This window comes from Schistocerca nitens, chromosome 5 (assembly GCF_023898315.1).
Source record: "Schistocerca nitens isolate TAMUIC-IGC-003100 chromosome 5, iqSchNite1.1, whole genome shotgun sequence".
Classification (NCBI taxonomy): domain Eukaryota; kingdom Metazoa; phylum Arthropoda; class Insecta; order Orthoptera; family Acrididae; genus Schistocerca; species Schistocerca nitens.
The window spans coordinates 307,880,557-307,899,064 of NC_064618.1; the positions used below are offsets into that span (position 1 = coordinate 307,880,557).

General features: G+C 43.9%; 1 protein-coding gene across 2 annotated transcripts in view; it reads left to right on the plus strand.

Moving 5' to 3' along the window:
- Positions 1–18,508, plus strand: part of LOC126260015 (uncharacterized) — a 159,822-nt gene that overhangs the window by 4,832 nt on the left and 136,482 nt on the right. The window contains exon 2 of one of the 2 annotated variants that reach the window (XM_049957176.1): positions 10,416–10,618. In XM_049957176.1, the coding sequence (XP_049813133.1) occupies positions 10,416–10,618 (203 nt within the window). Of the gene's footprint in view, positions 1–10,404; positions 10,619–18,508 lie in introns of both variants that reach the window. The other variant, XM_049957177.1, reaches the window with a different exon arrangement.

The following is an 18,508-nucleotide window of genomic DNA, read 5'->3' on the forward strand; positions in this document are numbered from 1 at the left end:
AAACATGAGTCGATTTAGAAGAGATAGGGGATCCAATATTAGAATCAGAATTTAAGAGAGCTTTGGAGGACTTAAGATCAAATAAGGCAGAATGATAGATAACATTCCATCAGAATTTCTAAAATCACGGGGAGAAGTGGCAACAAAACAACTATTCATGTTGGTGTGTAGAGTGTATGAGTCTGGTGACATACCATTTGACTTTCAGAAAAATATCATCCTCACAATTCCGAATAGTGCAAGAGCTGAAAAGAGTGAGAATTATCGCACAGTCAGCTTAACAGCTCATGCATCCAAGTTGCTGAGTAGAATAAGATACAGGAGAATGGAAAAGAAAATTGTGGATGTGCCAGATGACGATCAGCTTGACTTTAGAAAAGGTAAAGGCCCCAGAGAGGCAATTCTGACAGTGCGTATAATGGAAGCAAGGCTAAAGGAAAATCAAGACACGTTCATAGGATCTATTGACCTGGAAAAAGTGCTCAACAATGTAAAATGGTGCAAGATGTTCAAAATTCTGAGAAACATGGGGGTAAGGTATAGGGAAAGACGGTTAATATGCAATATGTACAAGAGCCAAGAGGGAATAATAAGAGTGGCCGACAAAGAATGAAACACTTGGATTAAAAAGTGTATAAGACCTGGATGTAGTCTTTCCCCCCTGCTGTTCAATTGGTACGTTGAAGAAAATGATGGAAATAAAAGAAAGATTCAGGAGTGGAATTAAGGTACTAGGTGAAAGGATATCAATGATATGATTTGCTGACAACATTGCTACCATGAGTGAAAGTGAAGAAGAATTGCATGATATGTTAAATGGAATGAACAATCTAATGAATACAGAATATGGATTGAGAGTCAATCAGAGAAAACCAGTTAACAATAAAAGTAATATTGTAGAACAAAAGCAAACTGGTGCTTTTCATTTATTAAAAATGAAAGTAATGAGAAGTAGCAGAAATGAGAATAGCGAGAAACTTAACATCAGGAGTGAGGAAGTTAAAGACTTCTGCAAACTAAGCAGCAAAATATCCAATGATGGACAGAGCAAGGAGGGCATCAAAAGCAGACTAGCATTGGCAAAAAGGGTGTTCCAGGCCAAGAGCAGTCTACCAGTATCAAACATAGGACTTAATTTGAGGAAGAAATTTCTGAAATGTATGTCTGGAGCACAGCATTGTGTGATCGTGAAACATGGACTGTGGGAAAGCCGGAACAGAAGAGAATTAAAGCATTTGAGATGTGGTGCTACAGGTGAATGTTAAAAGTTAGGTAGACTGATAAGCTAAGCAATGAGGAGGTTCTGTGTAGAATCGGAGAGGAAAGGAATATGTGGAAAACACTGCAAGGAGAAGGGACAGGATGATGGGACATGTGTGAAGACATCAGGGAATGACTTCTGTGGTACTAGAGCAAGCTGTAAAGGGCAAAAACTGTAGAGGAAGATAGAGAGATTGAATACATCCATCAAAAAATTGAAGACATAGGTTGCAAGTGCTACTTTGCGATGAAGAGGTTGGCGCAGGAGAGGAATTTGTGGCAGGCCGCATCAGACCAGTCAGAAAACAGATGACCCAAAAAAGAAAGGACAAGTATGCCTTTATGTATAATATTTTTCTTAAATTTATCATTTTAGTGTTTCACAAGACAAAACTGCATTTGTTGAAGATTAGAAACTGTTGTGTTTACAGTAGTTCGATTTAGAGTTTTAAATATTATGTTCTGGCATTGTTATTGTTACAAAGGGGAAAAAAAAACATTGTTTCACAGATGGAAATGCATTTCTAAATAGTTAACTTGTGTATTTCCAATGTAGAAATCATGTGGATATTATTTTGTTACAAAGTGAATATGTCAAAATCGCACAGTTTTTCGTTTGAAGATTTTGTATTAGATGAAAGAGAAGTATTGTCATTGTCCTGTTTTCTTCCTCTTTACACACTATGCTGTCGCACTTATGTCACACACCACATCATCATTACATTATAGGATGAGGCCAACATACAGTATAGGTAGGTTCAGCTGAGTCAAGTAGGACTGGAACAGATGCACAGTAACGACATCACGTGTGAGGCATTCTGGTACGATATTTGTATGCTCAGATTGTCACCAACTCTGTGATAAGCTTCAAAGAGGTGAAATGTTTTTTGTGTGTCGGTCCAATGGTTTCCTTGAGCTTCATCTTGTACAACAAAGGTATAATTCTCAGCAAAATCAGAAATCACCAAGACCTCACCTCCTTTATGTTCATTTCTAAATCTTTTTTTCTAAGTCTGATTGTCGAATGGCTACAAATAATTGATGTCTCTGATCTTTTCAACATACACAACATTTTTTTATGTGACACCAAAAGAAAACGTCCAGTGGGGTTAAACTGGGCTTTGTGATGGCCAAGGTATTGGGCCAGCCCTGCCTATCCACCTTCCTGGAAAGCGAGCAGTTACTGAAATGAGGTGGGGTGCCATCTTGTTGGAAAAACACAAGCCCCTTTTCCATCTCAATATCATCCGTCTGGGGAAAGACATGCTTTGTCAACATGTCACAGTAAATGTCCCCGTTTATTGTTTTTTCTACAAAATCAAAAGGACCAGTCACACAATCTTCCATCAAACTGCACCAGACATTAACTTTGTGAGAGTCACATTGATGCTGAATAACTTCATGTGGATACTATGCCCCCCAAACTCTGCAGTTATGACGATTAACTGTTCCACTGACATGAAATGTAGCCTCATCGGAAAAGAGTATCTTTTTTTTTTAAATTTGCATCGTCATCAATTGTGTGTAGAAAGTTAACAACAATCTCATACCTTTAGATTTTATCAGTAGGTTTTATTTCATGCAACAGCTGCAATTTGTAGGTGTGCAACTTAAGTCTTTTACGCACATCATACACATTACCTTTAGGCACTCCTAATTGTAGACTATGTCTGGCCAATGATTTCTTTGGGCCCTGAACACACGAAACACGGATCTGTCCAACAACATGTTCAGAAGTTCTTAGTGTACCTGGTGATTTTGCTTTTAAAACACTACCGGTTTCCTTGAAAGACTTTAGCCAATGACGGATAGTTTTTGCTGCAGGGGGATCACCACCATACTGATGTCAAAAATTATGTTGCACTGTTATAACTGACTCAGTTTTCACAAGCCAGATAACACTGCGCTTTCTGTTGCGGAGTACACATTATTGCTGAGTTGCTCTGCAATGCATGCCTGGAATGAACTGAGGGAACAGAGGAAAAAAAACAGCACTGGTGCCATCTCAAGGTCAAGCAGACCTGCCAGCTGCAGGGCAGCCAAACTTGGAGAGTTGATGAATCAAATACCACAGACTAGAATAGTGTATGTTACTTTGTAGAGATTCTAGGACACATTAAAAACATTGAGTTCTTTTTCAAACAGCCTGTATTGTATTTGGATACCAATTGACACAGTCCCACATTCCACTTGGTAGTGAGGTATTGCAAATGCAGTTGTTGTACATATAAATAACTAAACTTTCTCTGTATAGGCTTTTTATGGTAACAAATCAATTTGGTGCCCAGTTCATTGCTCTTCATTTGTGATCAGTTTTGGCAAAAAATTCTAAAGTGGATTGACAATAGCAGCAAGGCAAATGCCAGTCTGAGATTCACTGGATGAAGTGTAATCCACCGACAAAGGAGGTAGTGTGTAAAACCATTGTTTGACCGAGGCTTGAATGTTGCTTGTCAGTCTGGAATCCATACAAGATAGAATGGATAGAGGAAATAGAATCCAAAAGAAAGCAGTACATTTCAATACAGGTACATGTAGTGGGCACTAAAGCTCAGGAAACTCCAGTGGCAGACATTGCAAGATAGGGCGTTCTGCATCACAATGTGCTTTGCTGTTAGAGTTCGTTGAGTAATCATTCCTAGAAGAAACAGCCAATATATTGCTTCCTCCTATATGCAGTACATCTAGTAAAAATGCCATATCAGTAATGTTGCCACAACTAACAATTTGGATAAAATATCCCTCAACATCCAAAAATGTCATAGCCATACATAATGGACAACAGGTAAAGTATGTCTAGTAATGTTGCGTAAAATTTACACATCCTTAGGTCATAGATTGTAGTAACACTGTTCACGTTTACGTCGCACTTCACTTAGCGTAGACCGGGACTGTGTCCTAGGCATGCCCAATGTTGACTGAATGGGCACGGCCCGTGCTGCTGGAGTTGTTGTTGTTCTTGTTCTTGTTGTTACGCCGGCAGAGGTCGCGTCCGAATTCTCGCGTGCCCTCTGGTGGACAGGACTCTACTTGCGGCAACTACCGCCCGTGACGCGCCGTGCCAATGTGCGCCTCCCGCGATCTTTCTGGTGGCTACTACACTCCTCCTCCTTCGGGGGGTGAAGCCACTGTGATCCACTGCGTCGGAAGGTGGAGCGTCGGGCAGGAGCGATGACCTCCACATCCATTGGATGGCCGGAGTCGAGGGGATCTGCCAACCCTCGAGCTGGAACCTTCGAATACGGCTGGAAGTGACCCACACGAAGAGGCCCCCGTCGTCCCATAACCGGAGCTCGGGACAGAACGGGTGACAAGCTGTCGAACTCCGGATCCAGTTCCACCTCAGGAGGGGCAAGACCCAGTGGCGGGGACGAAGGGGAAGGGACGACCACAGGTGAACTAGCCCCCTGAGAAACCGAGCCTGCTAGGGGGGCCGGCTCTCGCTGGGGCATCTCGAATGATGGCGATGCCAGTGCTGGAGCTACTGGAGGCTGCCAAGGCTGAGAACCATCGCAGTGCGGCAGAGTCACAGCGGGGAGAGGAGGTAACGTCCCCTGTGAAACCAAGACAGGTGCCGGCAATGGGGAAGCCGGTGTCCGAGAGGTCGGAGGGTGGGTGCCCGAACGTGGACGTAGCTGATTTTGGTGACGACGTACCACCCGATCCCCCGCCTGCAAGGTATAGAGCCGGCGGCCATTTCGGCGCAGGACCACCGCCGGTATCCAACGTGGATTGCGACCAAACCCACGGGCCCAGACTGACATACCCAGTGGAAAACCAGGTACTCCGTTTTGTGAAGACTGGCGAGGACCAGGCCGGAGGAGGTGCAGCAGAGTCCGAGGTTGACGCCCATGGAGGAGCTCTGCGGGGCTGCGGTCGCCCATTGGTGTGGTCCGGTATGCCGTCAAGAAAAACGTCAAGGCTTCTTCTGCAGGAAATTCGTGCATATACTTTTTCATCTGCGTCTTAAATGTGCGCACCATGCGCTCGGCTTCCCCATTCGATTGTGGATGGAAGGGGGGAGAGCAAACGTGCCGAATACCGAAGCGCCTACAAAAATCCTGGAAGGTCTGCGAAATAAACTGCGGTCCATTGTCTGAGACCAGGGTGATTGGCAGACCTTCCACAGAAAAGATTTTTGCTAGTGCCTGGATTGCAACTTCTGAAGTGGTTGAGGAGCAGCGAACCACATATGGGAATCGGGAATAAGCATCAATGACAATGAGCCAAAAGCCATTGAGAAACGGGCCCGCAAAATCTATGTGAACACGTTCCCATGCTTGGGTTGCCGGCGGCCATGAAGAGAACGCTGCCCTAGGAGATGCTTGTTGGCTCGCACACTGGGAACAGGCGGCCACCAAGTGCTCAATTTCTCTGTCAATACCGGGCCAGTACACATGTCTGCGAGCCAAGGTTTTAGTACGAGAAACACCCCAGTGCCCCGCATGTAATAACGTGAGGACCTCCCTTCGTAAACCTGCAGGAACAACCACTCGAGGAGCTGTATCATCGGTAGCCAGAAGGAGAACTCCTTCCAAGACCGAGAGGAGGTCTCGTAGAAGAAAATAATTACGAAGAGGGTCCGAGGCCCGGCCCGGAGGGCGGGAGGACCACCCCTGCTGAATGAGGCGAACTACTTGCCGGAGAACTGGGTCAGCCGCCGTTTCTCTGGCGACTCTAGAACTAGTGATCGGAAAGCCATCAACTGCTTGGCGGGATGCCACATCCAAATGAAAACACATAATCTCCTCTCGGTCGAACGTAGGATCCGGGCCCACCGGAAGACGGGAAAGAGCGTCGGCGTTGGCATGCTGTCCTGTAGGGCAAAAGTGAATGTCATAATGGTACTTAGAGAGGAACAAGGCCCAGCGCTGTAGTCTGTGGGCCGCCCTATCCGGAATCTGAGAGGCGGGGCCAAATAACGATATTAACGGCTTATGGTCAGTGATTAACTGAAACTTCGTGCCGTACAAGAAAGGGTGAAACTTGGTAACAGCGTAGACAATGGCCAAAGCCTCTTTTTCCACCTGGGAGTAATGGGCCTGCGCGGGACTAAGCGTTTTAGACGCAAACGCCAGTGGTTGCTCGGAACCGTCGGCGTTGCGATGGGCCAGGACCGCCCCCACCCCATACTGCGAAGCATCTGTAGCCAGGACCAACGGCTTACGGGGATCAAAAGTAGCCAAACAAGGGGCTGAAGTGAGGAGGCCCTTCAACGCGGTGAACGCTCGCTCGCATGCAGGCGACCAATCAAAAGGAACACCCTTGTGCAGAAGGCAGTACAGGGGGTGGGCTATAGTGGAAGCCCTGGGAAGGAACCGGTGGTAATAGGCTGTCTTGCCTAAAAAAACTTGTAACTCTTTCAGCGAAGTGGGCCGAGGAAGGTTGACGATACCTTGGACCAAACTTCCTAGTGGCTGGATGCCATGCCGAGATATGGTGTAGCCCACATACTCAATGGACGGTTGGAAGAAGGTTGACTTATGCAGGTTGCAACGCAAGCCCACAGACCTGAATTTGAGAAAGAGGGTGCGAAGGTTTTGCAAGTGTTCCTTCGTGCTGCGGCCTGTGACAATTATGTCATCCAGGTAATTAATACAATGAGGGATTGTCGACGTGACATGCTCAAGGTAACGCTGGAATATCGCCGGGGCACTGGATATTCCAAAAGCCAACCGCTGGTATTGGTAAAGGCCAAACGGGGTGTTGACGACCGCCAGCCGTTTGGAGTCCTCATCAAGTGGTATCTGATGATAAGCCTCCGACAGATCGATTTTCGAAAAATATTGGCCTCCCGCCACGGCGGAGAACAATTCATCAGCACGAGGCAAAGGATAGGTGTCCACCACCAATTGGGAATTAATGGTGGCCTTGAAATCGCCACAAAGGCGTAAGTTTCCCGAGGGCTTCTTGACAATAACGAGGGGCGAAGCCCACTCACTGGAAGAAACGGGAAGAACGACCCCTAGGGCTGTCAGCCGGTCGAGCTCTTCCTTTACCTGAGGGCGGAGAGCCAAGGGGATCTGTCTCGAGCGTAGAAAACGCGGCCGAGCCGACGCCTTCAACGTTAAGTGAGCTTCAAAATCGGAAACACGCCCCAGGCCCTCCTCAAAAATATCTGGAAAGTCTGAGATCAAAGATTCCAATGAGTGATAGGGAACGTCGTCGGAGACCAACTGTATGGTGTCAGCAATAGAAAAACCGAAAGCTTGAAAGGCATCCAGGCCAAAAAGGTTAGCGGAGCTCGCATCACTGACAACAATAAAAGTAATAGGCCGAGTGACTGATTTGTAAGTCACGTCGGTAGTGAATTGACCCAGTAGGGGAATGAACTGTTTACCATAACCGCGTAGACGCCGGTAAACTGGCGCCAACAGGGGCGATCCAAGGTCAGAATAAGTTTGTGCATTCAACAACGAAACTGCCGCGCCCGTATCTACTTGCAGTTGTAACCGGCGCGACCGAACCGACACCTCGATAAAGAGTTTGTGGGCCGTTGCGTCGGGAGCCTGGCCCGATGAAACTTCCTGAATGTCAACGTCCATGTCCGCTGTACTTGCTTCCTTCGATGCTTTGGAGGCTGAGCGGCAAACTTTAGCAATGTGACCTTTTTTATTACATTTGCGACAAACGGCCCAACGCTGGGGGCACTCTGACCGATTGTGATGTATATAGCACGACGCACAGGACGGCAACAGGGGCCGGCGGCCGGAATTCTGTTTACGCGCCGTGCGGGAGCGGCCGTAACGGCCGGATTGTACCGCTCGCACGTCGTCCACCCCGGACACAGTGGACGCGGCCGCGCCACCCTGAACCTCCGTGACGTCGCACCACGCTTCCAGCTGTTGACCTGCCGCGTGAGAGACTTCATACGATTGAGCGATGGACAGAACTTCCTCGAGGGAAGGGTCTTCTAACTGCAGGGCCCGTTGCCGGACCTCCCTATCAGGGGCCGAACGAACAATGACGTCGCGTACCATAACGTGGGCATACGACTCTCGCGACTGCTCCGTGACAAAATGACACTTGCGACTAAGACCGTGCAGGGTTGCGGCCCACGCCCGGTAAGACTGATGGGGCTGTTTCTTGCATTGATAGAACTCGACCCTAGCCGCCACAACATGCGTGCGGCGGCGATAATATGAAGACAGCAACGAACACAATGCGTCAAAAGACAAGGCCGAGGGTTCCTGCAACGGCGCTAGCTGCCGCAAAACTTGATACAGCGAGGGAGAAATCCAAGACAAGAAGAGAGCACGACATACCTCCGCATCGGCAACATGAAACGCCTGGAAATGCTGCCGAAGGCGATGTTCATATGCGTCCCAATCCTCCGCCGTCTCGTCATACGGGGGAAAGGGAGGAGGGAACTGCGCCGGAGCAGACGGCGTGGAGAGCAACGCCGGAAGCACTTGTTTCATGGTGGCCATGAGTTCCGTCTGCTGCGCAACCAAAACTCGCACCAAATCCTCCATGCCGTGGAGAAACTGCGAAACCGGAACAACGATGCAACACGCGAAAGAACGACCCTACTCGTCGCCAATCGTGTAGTAACACTGTTCACGTTTACGTCGCACTTCACTTAGCGTAGACCGGGACTGTGTCCTAGGCATGCCCGATGTTGACTGAATGGGCACGGCCCGTGCTGCTGGAGTTGTTGTTGTTCTTGTTCTTGTTGTTACGCCGGCAGAGGTCGCGTCCGAATTCTCGCGTGCCCTCTGGTGGACGGGACTCTACTTGCGGCAACTACCGCCCGTGACGCGCCGTGCCAATGTGCGCCTCCCGCGATCTTTCTGGTGGCTACTACATAGATGATATTGAACATTTTACCACACTGGTTCTTGCAAAACCAGTGCTGCACTGAAACTGGCTGATAAGTTACCAGTGTTCATCCTGACAGCAGTTTCTCAATGGTGGCTTATACATGTGGGATCTTGTCTCCTCTGTAGTCATCAGTGATCCATCTGGCTGCATCTCCTAACAGGTCACCAAAGGACCAGAAAGCCATTTGGATCTGCTTGAAGCAAAACAAAGTAACGCTTCATGGGATCAAATCTTATACTCCTTTCATTTAAGAATCACATTACAGAGAAAAATTACTTGATGTTATCATAAAGGTGCCAAAGTCCTGCAAGAGACTTCTATAAGAGGTTCAGTTACCAATTCTACATAACATTCTTATTGATTCAGTAATGGAAAATTATGGATGCTAGACAGATAGTGGCATCAGAAGAGATAACACTTGCCATGTGAAGGATGTTATTTTTTTTTCTAGTGTGTATTGTAAACATTTTGAAACTTGGGGAATGCTTTATACAGCAGGTTTCACTCTTTTTCTAAAATAGTATGCACGAAGCTTATTTCATTGTCCCACAACAAGAAATGACCTTGACGCTTAGTTCAAGCACATTAATTTGGGATCTACCTCAGGGGTAAACCACAAATTTTCATACATCATTGACTTTCCTACATCAGTAACTTGCTAGTAAGTGTAGCTGGTACGTTCAAATCTATTAGCTTTGCTGGTGATACAAGTGAAAGATGTTGCAAATTTGATTTGGAACTGGACAGTAAGGCAAATAATATAGCAGAGAATTAGTTCCTGGTGTACAGTTCAATGATTGGCTTGTAATTACAACGAAAGTCAATAGATTCAGTTTCTCATGAGCAGTTCTGCTACAAGTGACATTGTGTTCTCTTACAGTGGTGACAGGATTAATAAAATGGGGGGCATCAGATTTCCAAGATTGATTAACAATATGAAGCTCTTATGGACTTCCTGCATTTGTATATATTTATTTATTTTTCTGTAATATTACCCACTGTGACAGCATTAGTAAAGTGGAGGGTACCAGATTTCCAGGGTTGATTAACAATTTAAAGCTCTCATGGACTTCCTGCATTTGTATTTATTTATTTATTTTTCTGTAATTTTACCCATTGTCAGCATCTGTGACAAGGTGCTTTGCTTTGCATACTGTAATTATTTTGATGCAATATGCGCTAATATTTTATATCTGTGAGCCAAAAATGTTAATAATTTTGTACAGTTAATCGAAAGTGACATTTTTTAACTTCCATTGGTTGCTGTGTACAGGAATAAAATTAAGACACACTTACAAAATTATTGTATATATGTTCAAGATGTATTGCAGATGCATGTCCGGTTGGTGCCCAGTGTAACGAAAACAGTAAAATCAGCACAGAAAGTGTCGCATGTGATGATGAAGCTGCATCCCTCAAGCTTGTGGCAGTTGCAAGGGAAGCCCCAATGCCTGATGGTTCCCAAGTGTATGAACTTGTATGGCAAACACCACCGTCTGTTATCTTACCATCAGTAACTCTTCCTGAAAATGGGGTAAGTTACATTTTTTGCTGACTCATAACATATTGAGAATTAGGTCAAAATGTCTGTATGCGACAGTATTTTCATGAACTAGCTAGTCAACGTATAGAGCAAATTGCTACTCTGGAACTTTCAGAGTTTTAAAATTTTGAATGAACATTCACATCTATATATGACAGTTGGAACTTAAATAGTGGCAAGTATTTATTCACAACTGATACAAAAGAGTTACATGTTTTCACCTGTTACCTGTCCTTCACAGTAGTCACCAGCGTTGTGTAGAACCCGTTGCCAGTGATGTGGAAGGCATACTATACCATTAGCAGAGCCTGTTCTGTTGACGGTTTGAATGGAACAGTCTAAAGCTATGATGATTCTCGTGTATGACTGTGATGATGTTATCCTAACACATTACGTTCCTCCACAGCAGACCGTCAGTGCACAGTGTTACTATTTGTTTTTGGAGCATCACCTGTGACCAGCTTTGCGAAAGAAGCGCTGACACTTTCTGCACAAACCATCCATCATTTTGCACAACAGTGCACGGGAACATACAACGCAAGCTGTGGGTTCTGTGTTCGGTCAGTGGGATTGGGGAGTACTGTACCATCCACCATACTCCCCGGACTTAAGTACATGTGACTTTGATTTGATTCTGAAGATGAAGGAACCACTTTGTGGCATTCTCTTCAGAACTGTTCCAGAGATTTGACAAGCGGTAGACCGCCTCATTCGCACCATCAACAGAACAGGCTCTGCTAACGGTATACTACGCCTTCTGCATCGCTGGCAATGGTTTCTACACAACGCTGGTGACTACTTTGAAGGATAGTAATAGATGCAAACATGTAACTCTTTTGTATCGGTTGTGAATAAATAGTTGCCACTATTTAAGTTCCAACCCTCATAAATAAAAAAGTAAATGTTCATTTATTCAAAACCTTATATTTCCGAAAGTTATTCACTGATCACATTCAAATTTTGACACAATGTTGCATTCAAATGTTTGTGTGTGTAGTTTTATACACCTCCTGGAGTAACATATACTTTGTTAGCAGAAATCTTATGTCCGTTTGTTCAAAATCTTAAATCACCCAAAGTTCTTCACCAGCCAATTTGAAATTTTGATTCAACGTTGCATTTGAGTATGCGTGTGTTTTTATGTAACTAATTGCGTACCACATGGTACATGAATATTTATATTGTGTATATAATAAATAAAAATGTAAATGTATGTATGTTCAAAATCTTAAATTTCTGGAAGTTCTTCACTGACTACTTTAAAATTTTGACAAAATGTTGCAGGCAGATACCCGCATGTTCTTATAAACCAATTTTTAAATATGTGAAAAGAAAAGTTGCTACTCACCTTATAGCGGAGAGGCTGAGTTGCAGATAGGTACAACAAAAAGACTCTCACAATTAAAGCTTTCAGCCATTAAGGTCTTCGTCAACAGTAGACGACACACACACACACACACACACACACACACACACACACACACACACACTCACTCTCTCTCTCTCTCTCTCTCTCTCCCCCTCCCTCTTTCACAGACAAATGCAATCTCCCTCTTTCACGGACAAATGCAACTCGCACGCACGACCGTAGTCCCGGGCAACTGAAGCCACATGGCAGTGTGGTTCTGGTTGTAATCCGGGGGATCTCTTACTTGGTTGTGATAGTGAGAAATATTTGGTTAATTCTTGACCATTTTCTTTGATAGTTAGTGCAAATTTTTCATTTTATTTCGTGAAACAGTGGGTTTGTGGAGTGTCTCTGATTTGATTTGCAAACGTTTTGTAAAAGTCGTGTGTTTGGTGGTTCCTAAATTCTTCTTCAATTGAGTTTAGCTGTTCATTAAGATATTTTCTTTTAGTTTGTCTATTGTAGCTGTTTGTTTTCTGACGTTGAAAAATTTCTTTTGTGTGGTTTCTGGTTTGACACAATTATAATTTAAGAAGGCTTGTTTTCTCTCTTCTAGTGTGTCATCACAATATGAATTCCACCTTGGCTGTTTTAATTTTTTCTTTAATCCAATCAGTTCTCCTGCTTTCTGTATAATTTTCATTTGGAAATCTCTCTAGTTGTTTGTAGGTTGTTTTCCCCATGTTGTTGTTGTGGTCTTCAGTCCTGAGATTGGTTTGATGCAGCTCTCCATGCTACTCTATCCTGTGCAAGCTTCTTCATCTCCCAGTACTTACTGCAACCTACATACGTCTCAATCTGCATAGAGTATTCCTCTCTTGGTCGCCCTCTACGATTTTTACCCTCCATGCTGCCCTTCAATGCTAAATTTGTGATCCCCTGATGCCTCAGACATGTCCTACCAACCGGTCCTTTCTTCTTGTCAAGTTGTGCCACAAACTCCTCTTCTCCCCAATTCTATTCAATACCTCCTCATTAGTTATGTGATCTACCCACCTTATCTTCAGCATTCTTCTGTAGCACCACATTTCAAAAGCTTCTATTCTCTTCTTGTCCAAACTATTCATCGTCCACATTTCACGTCCATAGATGGCTACACTCCATACAAATACTTTCAGATACGACTTCCTGACACTTAAATCTATACTCAATGTTAACAAATTTCTCTTCTTCAGAAACGCTTTCCTTGCCATTGCCAGTCTAGATTTTATATCCTCTCTACTTTGACCATCATCAGTTATTTTCCTCCCCAAATAGCAAAGCTCATTTACTACTTTAAGTGTCTCATTTCCTAATTTAATTCCCTCAGCATCACCCGGCGTAATTCGACTACATTCCATTATCGTCGTTTTGCTTTTGTTGATGTTCATCTTATATCCTCCTTTCAAGACACTGCCCATTCCTTTCAACTGCTCTTCCAAGTCCTTTGCTGTCTCTGACAGGATTACAATGTCATCGGCAAACCTCAAAGTTTTTATTTCTTCTCCATGGATTTTAATACCTACTCCGAATTTTTCTTTTGTTTCCTTTACTGCTTGCTCAATATACAGATTGAATAACATCGGGGAGAGGCTACAACCCTGTCTCACTCCCTTCCCAACCACAGCTTCCCTTTTGTGCCCCTTGACTCTTATAACTGCCATCTTGTTTCTGTACAAATTGTAAATAGCCTTTTGCTACCTGTATTTTACCCCTGCCACCTTTACAATTTGAAAGAGAGTATTCCAGTCAACATTGTCAAAAGCTTTCTCTAAGTCTACAAATGCTAGAAACGTGGGTTTGCCTTTCCTTAATCTTTCTTCTAAGATAAGTCGTAAGGTCAGTATTGCCTCACGTGTTCCAACATTTCTGCGGAATCCAAACTGATCTTCCCCGAGGTCGGCTTCTACCAGTTTTTCCATTTGTCTCTAAAGAATTCGCGTTAGTATTTTGCAGCTGTGACTTATTAAACTGATAGTCCGGTAATTTTCACATCTGTCAACACCTGCTTTCTTTGGAATTGGAATTATTATATTCTTCTTGAATTCTGAGGGTATTTCGCCTGTCCCATACATCTTGCTCACCAGATGGTAGAGTTTTGTCAGGACTGGCTCTCCCAAGGCCATTAGTAATTCTAATGGAATGTTGTCTACTCCCAGGGCCTTGTTTTGACTCACGTCTTTCAGTGGTCTGTCAAAGTCTTCATGCGGTATTGTATCTCCCATTTAATCTTCATCTACATCCTCTTCCATTTCCATAATATTGTCCTCAAGTACATCGCCCTTGTATAGACCCTCTATGTACTCCCTCCACATTTCTGCTTTCCCGTCTTTGCTTAGAACTGGGTTTCCATCAGAGCTCTTGATATTCATACAAGTGGCTCTCTTTTCTCCAAAGGTCTCTTTAATTTTCCTGTAGGCAGTATCTATCTTACCCCTAGTGAGATAAGCCTCTACTTCCTTACATTTGTCCTCTAGCCATCCCTGCTTAGCCATTTTGCACTTCCTGTGATCTCATTTTTGAGACGTTTGTATTCCTTTTTGCCTGCTTCATTTACTGCATTGTTATATTTTCTCCTTTCATCAATTAAATTCAGTATTTCTTCTGTTACCTAAGGATTTCTACTAGCCCTCGTCTTTCTACCGACTTGATCCTCTGCTGCCTTCACTACTTCATCCCTCAGAGCTACCCATTTTTCTTCTACTGTATTTCTTTCCCACATTCTCTCCCTGAAACTCTGTACAGCCCGCATCTCGTGGTCGTGCGGTAGCGTGCTCGCTTCCCACGCCCGGGTTCCCGGGTTCGATTCCCGGCGGGGTCAGGGATTTTCTCTGCCTCGTGATGGCTGGGTGTTGTGTGCTGTCCTTAGGTTAGTTAGGTTTATGTAGTTCTAAGTTCTAGGGGCCTTATGACCACAGCAGTTGAGTCCCATAGTGCTCAGAGCCATTTGAACCAAACTCTGTACAACCTCTGGTTCAGTCAGTTTATTCAGGTTCCATCTCCTTAACTTCCCACCTTTTTGCAGTTTCTTCAGTTTTAAACTACAGTTCATAACCAATAGATTGTGGTCAGAGTTCACATCTGCCCCTGGAAATGTCATACAATTAAAAACCTGGTTCCTAAATCTCTGTCTTACCATTATATAATCTATCACATACCTTCTAGTATCTCCATGTTTCATCCATGTATACAACCTTCTTTTATGATTCTTGAACCAATTGTTAGCTATGATTAAGTTATGCTCTGTGCAAAATTCTACCAGGTGGCTTCCTCTTTCATTTCTTACACCCTATCCATATTCAGCTACTATGTTTCCTTCCCTCCATTTTCCTACTCTCGAATTCGTCACCCATGACTATTAAATTTTCGTCTCCCTTCACTACCTGAATAATTTCTTCTCTCTCTTCATACATTTCATCCATTTCTTCATAATCTGCAGAGCTAGTTGGCATATAAACTTGTATTACTGTAGTAGGCATGGGCTTCATGTCTACTTTGGCCACAATAATGCGTTCACTATGCTGTTTGTAGTAGCTTATCTGCACTCCAATTTTTTTATTCATTATTAAACCTACTCCTACATTACCCCTATTTGATTTTGTATTTATAACCCTGTATTCACCTGACCAAAAGTCGTGTTCCTCCTGCCACTGAACTTCACTAATTCCCACTACATCTAACTTCAACCTATCCATTCCCCTTTTTAAATTTTCTAACCTACCTGCCCGATTAAGGGATCTGAGATTCCACATTCCGATCCGTAGAACGCCAGCTTTCTTCCTCCTAATAACGACGTCCTCTTGAGTAGTCCCCGCCTGGAGATCCGAATGGGGGACTATTTTACCTCCAGAATATTTTACCCAAGAGGACGCCATCATCATTTAACCATACAGTAAAGCTGCATGCCCTCGGGAAATTTACAGCTGTAGTTTCCCCTTGCTTTCAGCAATTCGCAGTACCAGCACAGCAAGGCCGTTTTGGTTAGTGTTACAAGGCCAGATCAGTCAATCATCCAGACTGTTGCCCCTGCAACTACTGAAAAGGCTGCTGCCCTTCTTCAGGAAGGCCTCTCAACAGATACCCTTCTGTTGTGGTTGCACCTACGGTACGGCCATCTGTATTGCTGAGGCATGCAAGCCTCCCCACCAACGCAAGGTCCATGGTTCATGGGACCCATACTTCTGTAATGTTTGATTCTTGGATTTTTTTTTTTTTTTCCAAATCAAATTTGGGAATTAGTGGTGTTTTCATTTGCCATTTCATTTTTGGTGTGAACTTAACTTGACTCTGGTAAGATAGTGGTTAGAATCTATATTTGCCCCTCTGCAGACTTGAATAGATTGTTTTATTGGCACAATTCAACTAACCTAACGCTATTCTTGTTAGTGAATTTGTGTGCAGAGTAATTGCTGACTGTTTTTTATATTTCCTCCGCTTGCCAGTTTGTGCGTTGAAATCACCGAGAAGAATTTTTACGTTGTCCTTCGGATGTTTGGACATTCCAATATCAAGTTTTTCCCAGAATTTTTCTGTCTTCTTAGGTTCTTTTTTGTTGTCAATATTAGTAGGTGCGTGAACATTAATAATTGTGTATGTTTTGTTGGTGTGCTTAATTCACATGGTCATTAGTGTGTTACTGATTTGATTTACATCTTTAACAGATTCAAGGATATCCTTATTCACAATAAAGGGCACGCCAAATAATTTTCTTGTCTTTTTTGCTGTTAGAGATACGGTAGTTTTTGCTGACTGTTGTTTCCAAATCGGTGAATCCAGTCTCTTGAAGTACGAGGATTTGAATTTTCTGTCAGTTGAGTTCTGTAATAAGACTCTGTAATTTGCCAGTCTGAATAACTGTTTGGATGTTAAAAGTGCCAATATATGTGTGAGATTTTTGTGAAAATTTATCAGAGAACTCTGACTTTCTCTGTTGTACGAGCCTGAGCTCCCCAGAATCTGATAGCTTGCTTATCACCACAGGGCAATTGGATTGACCACCTGTGGTAATGTTAATATTACTTGTATGAATCATTCTGCTTGTAATTAGGTTCTAGCTAATGCTGGTTGGATCGAACCAGGAATTGTTAGTTCCTGGAGCCCAGTGTTCAGCTGCACCTCACATGCTGAACAGACGCTGTCCAGAGTACCGGTGGTTACCACGCAGATGTGTCTGAACTTTTAAATATGCTTTGTCTTCTTTATGAAGCTTGCCTCTTCTGCCAGTTCCTCTGTACTGATGATCTGCATCTCCGCTTTTACTGCTGTTGAGGTTTTTGCCATTATCCTGGCAAGGAACCCTTACAAGGTACTATCACCCAGGTCAGATGAACCAAGGTTTTTTAATGAGGTGTTCTCCTCCCCTCCTCCTTTTTCATTAATGATAATAACAATAATTATAATTGTCTTACTCATTAGTTGGCAGTAATGATCATAGTTTAGACACTGCTGTGTATGGTTTCATAATTACTTAGGTTTAATTTTAACCCATTTATAGCTATAGCAGATTTAGTATCCCACATGTGGGTGATGCATGCAAAAAGAGAGATGTGCCTTGGTAACCAAGAACAGTAGAACTTTATTAATAACATGGAGAGTACAGAATAACATTTGGTTCTGTATAGCACTGAAGTGGTTTCGAAATGAAGCAACTAAAAGATTGCTCTGATCCGTTGAAAGTTTGTTGCTAACACAGTAACGGTTCTTGAGGGTACTAGCTGATTACACTGTCGGTTACTGTAACAAAACACTGCCATAAGCAAAGGCTGTACATGGAGCACTGGCAAAGTCTTGGGCTCTGACAGACATGCACTGCTCTGATTTATGTACTAGCAGATTTCTGATGTTGGACATTGAGACTGGAACTTGCACTGACTTGCAACCTGCTGGGTGGTGTTTTTATAAGACCATTTGGCAGAGGAATACTAGGATAGGACATTATGCTAGTATCATACGGCTTGTGGAGGCAAGCTGGTGCTGGCAGTGTGGCACCATCAGCTGTCACAGGTGGGATGGGCTATGGCTGAATTGCAGGCATCTTGAAAGGGCGGCAACCTGCAGCACTCTGTTGATGTGCCATGTGGCTGGATTGTGAGGCAACAGCCAAATGCCACAGTCCTCATCACTATGGAGGAAATGATGGAACCATCTCACTGTGTAGACAGCTGCTGAGCCATAGCCATTCCTCTTCCCCATGTGGGAGTTGTGGAGCTATATCTCTGTGTAAGTGGTGGCTGTAGTGGAGATGACTGCTTAAGCTAAGGCATCCTTATTCTCCAAGGCACAGACAGTGGAGTCATCTGAGAGAAGTTTACATGAGGAAAAAAAAAAGGGATTAGACAAGGATGTTATCAAGAAAGTTGACTGAGCTGCCAAAGGTGGTGTGCCCTGGCAAGGCCAGGTTTGCAGTGAAACTTCCAGGACCAGAGAACAGGATTGATGGTGAAGTCTAGATGGAAGCCTGGATAGGGTGCTCTGAAGAGAAGTGGCTGGCACCT